The 6045-nt window shown below is 25.2% G+C and overlaps 3 protein-coding genes across 3 annotated transcripts; all 3 read right to left on the minus strand.

The window, feature by feature from the left end:
- Nucleotides 1–884: 884 nt before the first annotated feature.
- On the minus strand, nt 885–1456 carry ENU1_007160 (hypothetical protein; the record flags this gene model as incomplete). The annotated part of the gene is made up of 2 exons (XM_008856572.1): nt 885–1269; nt 1353–1456. 2 exons carry the CDS (start codon nt 1454–1456, stop codon nt 885–887), a joined length of 489 nt encoding a protein of 162 aa, XP_008854794.1.
- A 466-nt stretch (nt 1457–1922) lies between these two features.
- On the minus strand, nt 1923–4550 carry ENU1_007170 (hypothetical protein; the record flags this gene model as incomplete). Its single annotated transcript, XM_008856573.1, has 1 exon — nt 1923–4550. The coding sequence occupies one exon, from the start codon at nt 4548–4550 to the stop codon at nt 1923–1925; it is 2628 nt and encodes an 875-aa protein (XP_008854795.1).
- Nucleotides 4551–5292: 742 nt separating this feature from the next.
- On the minus strand, nt 5293–5931 carry ENU1_007180 (PQ loop repeat protein; the record flags this gene model as incomplete). Its single annotated transcript, XM_008856574.1, has 1 exon — nt 5293–5931. The coding sequence occupies one exon, from the start codon at nt 5929–5931 to the stop codon at nt 5293–5295; it is 639 nt and encodes a 212-aa protein (XP_008854796.1).
- Nucleotides 5932–6045: the final 114 nt, after the last annotated feature.

The following is a 6045-nucleotide window of genomic DNA, read 5'->3' on the forward strand; positions in this document are numbered from 1 at the left end:
CATATTTTACTTCTTTCTTTTCTCTTATTTGAAGTTATTTATCAGTTCTCATTAATATAACTTGTATATTATCAGTTTTATATTAAAACTTTTCTGAGTTTATTTCATTTTGTTGTTTTTTAATAATTATTACGTTTATTCTTTTTCTCAGTTTGTTAGTTACTCTTATTCATTTTGTCATTTTTATTCTTGTTTTCATTCACTGTATTACACTAAATTCATATTATTTCATCACTTCTTAATGTGAAAGTATTTAATTTTATTAACTTTCACATAGCATTATTAAATTATTCAACTATTTAATTATTTGCTTTCATTTTAGGCTTTTATTCATTGTTTTAATATCTCCTTTTATTCATTATATATTTCTTTGTCTTAACTATCCATTTTATACTGATTTTTATCAATTTTCTTGTAGCTTAGTCATTAATATAATCATCAGTTATTATACTGAAAACACCTTGATTATCCATTCATTGTGTTGTTGAATTAATTGGATATGTTTGTTTTTGTTGTTTTTCTTTCTTGTTTATTGTGGCTATTATTTTATATTTTAAATCTACTGTTATTTTACTTTTATAATAGCCATTAGTCATTGTTAAGTACTACTCTTTGTTAACTCAATGAAAAAATATATTTTTATTTAACACTATGTTTTATTCATTTTATCTTATTCTATTATAAATGTCATTTAGTAATGTATCAAATTGACAAACATAAAGTCAATGACAATGCTCAGAATAAGCTAATAGACACAATTCATTATAAAAAACATCTAAGAAAATGAAGAAATAATAGAAAAAAGAAAGAAAATAGTCAATTTTAAATAGTGTTTTGATAAAAAAGATGAAAAAAGTTATTAAAGAAAAGAATAAAACAATGAATTAAGAATGAATAAAATGTTTGACTTTTACTGTAAACCGTTCGTTTTTCTTAGTTGTAGGGAGAGAGGGTTGAAGAAAAGTTTGAACATCTAATGGATATTCAAACTTGTCAATCATGATTATGTCTCGTGGTTCTCCTAGAATAGCTTTCATACTTTTAATTGAACGTTGTGGCTTTCTCCCAAAGATACAATAAACAAACTCCTTTTCACCCCCAGTCAAGACTGCCTTATTCTGTTCCATCCATGAACGAATTGGACCTATGACATACCTTCCTGATGTTTCACCAACAATATAAATAGGTCCATAAGGAGTAAAGTCTATTGCATCATATATAATAGGGATTTTACTAAATTTCTTAACTCCATCACGATTTAATTCAGATCTATAATAGAGTTTTGGAGTCTTAACCTGAAAGAGTTAAAAGCTTATGTGTGTTTAAGAAAAAGATAAAAAAATAAAAGAAACGAAACTTCATAAATATCACCATGTACAGCTAATGCAAGTTTATGAGCAACTTCACCAGAATGAGACTTAATATTACTATAATAAATGACTAAAGGTTTTGTCATTAAGATATAAACTTTCTATCATACTTTCAAATAAATAACAAAAACGTTTCATCTCAAAAAATCATCTAAAACCCCAAAAATGAAACTATAATCCAATGGTAAATAAATCATAAAATAATAAAATAATAATGTTTGTAATAGAAATGACATTCAACCCAGACTGATAAATGAGAGGATTATTATATTTATTAACATTTCTTCTTTTAATTAACAATGTAAAAGGTGAAGACCAAACAGATTATTATGAGCCAGGAGGATTATTTTGGGGACTTTCAGCAAGTATGGTGTTCATAGTAGTAATTGTACTATTTGCTGGATTAATAATTGATGCAATCAAAATGAAATATTTTGATGTGTGGAAAGGAATTTAAAATCTAATTTAAATAATTTATTCATTATGACTTAATTAATTCTTAATTAAAAAAAAAAAATACAAAAGAAAAGAAAATTCTCAAAGAATTATTAATTATTCATCAAAATGTTCTCTTGCAACCATTCCTAATGAAATTTCTTTATCACCATTAATAAATAAATCAAGTTGTTTTTGATCTTGTAATAATGTTTGGATTTGACATTGTTCATTTAAATTTCTATTACGAACAAATTCTTGGAATTTTTGTTCAAGTTGATAAATTATAGGTGTGTTAATCCATAAATATTGATGTAAATATACATAAAGTAAAGATGATGAATAAATGTCTTCAATTTTTAAGAAATAATTAAATATTCCAATAATGTCTTTTTGACTTTCACTTTTAAGACAATATATCATAAAATAATGTTCCCAAGTTGTGTTGTAAATAACTTCCATATATCCTTCAAGTTTATTCTTTTCATTTATTTTTTCAAATAAATATTTTACTGTTTCTAAGAATATTTCTGTTGATGAATTAAATCTTCCATGGAATCTACAAATACTATTCATTGCTTTTCCAAATTCATTTCTTCCTATTAAATATCCAATGTATAAATGGAAACTTTCTATATTATCAATTAATGTTACTAATGTATCAATATATTTATTTGGTTTTGTAATTATTACTTTTTCATAATATCTAAATACAACTGGAATAATATCTGTAATAATACTTTCTCTTAATTCTACATTCACTCGCATCGTATCATAAAAATATTTATATTCTTCTGAATCAAATGCAACTAATAATCTTGCTATATTTGGTATTTCTGGTAATTCACAAAACGCTGGAATATCTTCAATATATTCATTAAGTCCATGAATAATAAATAAATAATTTAAATATAATTGATATGATGGATATATTCTATTATTCATTAAATGTATTATCATTAAATCAATTCCAACTGGATAAATACTTCCTTCCATAAATAAATTAATCATTGGTGTGATTAATGTACCATTCACTTTGATTATTTCTTTTTGTCTTAATTCTCCAACATATTGAATAATTGGTAAATAATATCGAATCCCATATAAATTTTGTTCAATTCTATCTAAAATATTCGTCTCTTCATTAATTTTTAAAAATATCGTTTTAACAATTGCAAGTTTCTCTTCTACTTCTTGTAAAAATATTCTATCTATATTCTCATCAGACATTATTCTTTCTTTAACTTCTTTATTAATATCTTCATAATATATTCTAAAGAAATCTAATATCACTTGATTAACTCTATTCTCCTCACTTCTTTCTTCTAATTCTTCTATTAATATTCCGATATTTCCTGTTCCTATTAATATTTGTAACGCCTCAGTAATAAATGTAGCACTTTCTTTATATTCTGGTAATGAATATCCCATATTAATACTATCAGTATAATATGAAATACATTCTTCATCTCCTCTTCCAAATATTAAACATGGTAATAATCTAATACATTGAACAATTCTTTCAAATCCCGGTGATGTACAAATAACACTACTCCATTCTTTTTTTCCCATTATTTCAATATAACTTGGATAATATATATCTTTTCCTTTTCCTTTATATTTCTCATATCCTTCAAATTCTTCTTCATATTCTCTTTCTTCTACACATCCAATTGGTTCCGTAACTTCTATTCCTGTCTTATTATTACTTAGATTTCTTCCTTCTGAATCAAAGATACTTTGCATCACTTGTTTCTTTCCTTTATCATAAACTATTATTGTTGTTATTCTTTCTCTTCCTTCATGACTTTTTCCTGCTAAAAATCTATAATTTTCATATACCATTAAATCTTTATATTCTAATCCATATCTTTCATCTATTCCAAAGAAATATATTTCTGTTGTATTTCCTCCATATAATATTCCCGTAATATAATTCTTTTGATATTCTTTACCAATTGAATACATGATTTTTTCAATCGCACAATGTTTTTCACTTGCTATTTGTATAGAAAATATTAGCTTTGGTGTATTAACTTGATACCCAAACATAAGTCCATCATTCCCTCCTACTATAACTATTATGTCTTTTTCTGTTCTTCCTATAGAAATAAATGTTGGTACAAATTCTTCTAAATAAAAGATATTTGGAAATGGTTTTCTTCCAGACTCTGATACTTCAATATATGGTCTACTATCACTTGCTCCTTTCATATAACTTGGTTTACTTGTAAATGTTGGATATGAAACTTCACAGTATGTAGCTTCTTCATTACTTTCTTCCATTTCTTTAATACTTAATTTCTTTTCAATTCTTCTTCCTATTTTTCCAAAACAACTAATTCGAACTAATTTAATTGAAAATGGTTTTGTAACAACTATAAAATAATAATAATTCTTATCATTTCCTATTTTAACTTCTTTAAAGACTTTATATGCTCCTTCAATATAATAATTAATTACTTCCCCTCCATTATTTTTAATTATTCCAATAGTATTTTCCATTACAATGACAATTCCATTTTCAATCCCCGTGTCAATACTTATTGCTGATATTATTTCACTTTGACACTCAATGCTTATTTTATTGATTTTCGATTCTTTAGAATATATTTCAATCCTTTTCCCTTCTATTCTATAATACATTTCTCCTTCTTTACTGAATCCATTTATTGTTCCACTCGGATACTCTTCTTCAACTCTACTATTTTCAAAATATACTATTGGTTGGTCTCTTAACTCCATATTATTTATTCTTTAATTAAGTTCTTTTTCTAAATACCTTATTCTTCCTATTTTTTATTATTTCTTATTATTTTTTATTATTTCTTTTCTCTTTTTTGTCAACCCTTAAATTTTTTCTTTCTTTTGCTTTTTCTTTTTTTGACTTTCATTTCTTCTCTTTTTTCTTTTTGTCTTTCTTTATCTTCCTCTTTTGATTGTTTCTTTATTTTATCTTCCCTTTCTCTTTCTTTATAATTCTTCTCCCTCATCTCTCTGACTTTCTCTCCTGTTATTGTATTCTTCCTTTTTCTTATTCTTTATCTATACAACCTTAAATTCATTTTGTGTGTTATTGTATTTATTCAATTCTCCCTTGTTTTGGTTTTTCTCTATGGATTATTTTACCAATCATTTCTTTTTGGTTTTGTTTATGTCTTATTCTTACTTGATTTTGTGTCTTCATTCATTTCCTTCATATGTTATTGTTCTTTCCTTTGTTTTCTTCGATTTTTTGATACTCTTTGAATCTCTTTCCTAACACTAATTATGTTTTTCTTTCAACACATAAGTTGTTTGATTGATATGTCCCATTGACTCATGACTATTGGATATTCAGTGTTAGGTTGTCCTAAGTTATTTTGTTTGTTCTTCTTAAAGATGGGAGTTGAGATGTGGTACAAAGACATTAAGAGAGTGTGATAAGTGCTTGAATGAGAAGTGAAAGAGAAGAAATAAAAAACAAAGAAGAAAAAACAAAGAAGAATTAATTATCCTTCTTGGGAGCAGGGGATTTGTTTCCATAAATGAGGATTTGAATAATAATGATGATGTTAACTAAAGCACCAAGAGTGTATGAGATGAGCATAGTAAAATCACCATCCATTTCCTTTAAAGTAGTGAAAATTCTTATGACATTACCAGCAGCAAGTCCAATAGTGGTAATGAGAGACAAAGACCCAGTAGATTTTTCAACAAAATTAGAGTAGATTTGAGGGACTTTAGCGAGAATGAAAAATGGAATTGTTAAAGCTTGTAAAAGTTCTAAAAGAGATAATGGGAATAAACCAAAAAACAACACTAAGAAGAAAGACACAAAAATACAAGCAAGAGTATAAAACATAGAAGTAAATTTGTTTGCATAATAAACAATTAAAAGAATAATAATAATATCTTGAGTAAGTAAGAAGAAATAATCAAAATAAGTACTTAACGGGAAGTTATTTTGATAATGATAATTGAAAGAAATTGCATAGAGAAATGTTTCAATAGTAACAGATTGAAGAGAAACACCATATCCTGTTTTAGCATTATAAATAGATAGAATTTGAGGAACTTTCATGATCATTGAAAAAGTAACAATGACATAACCTAAGAATTTACTTACAAGAAGTGAAACGTCCATTGAAAAATGAAGTTTTAGTGAAGAAAATAATAATAAAACTTATTAATAAAGAAAATAGAAAGATATAATATTAATAGTTTAATTGTTAATTTTTCTGAAAATAAAAGAATCAAA

Source organism: Entamoeba nuttalli, assembly GCF_000257125.1.
Source record: "Entamoeba nuttalli P19 unplaced genomic scaffold asmbl_2051, whole genome shotgun sequence".
In the NCBI taxonomy this organism is placed as follows: domain Eukaryota; phylum Evosea; order Mastigamoebida; family Endamoebidae; genus Entamoeba; species Entamoeba nuttalli.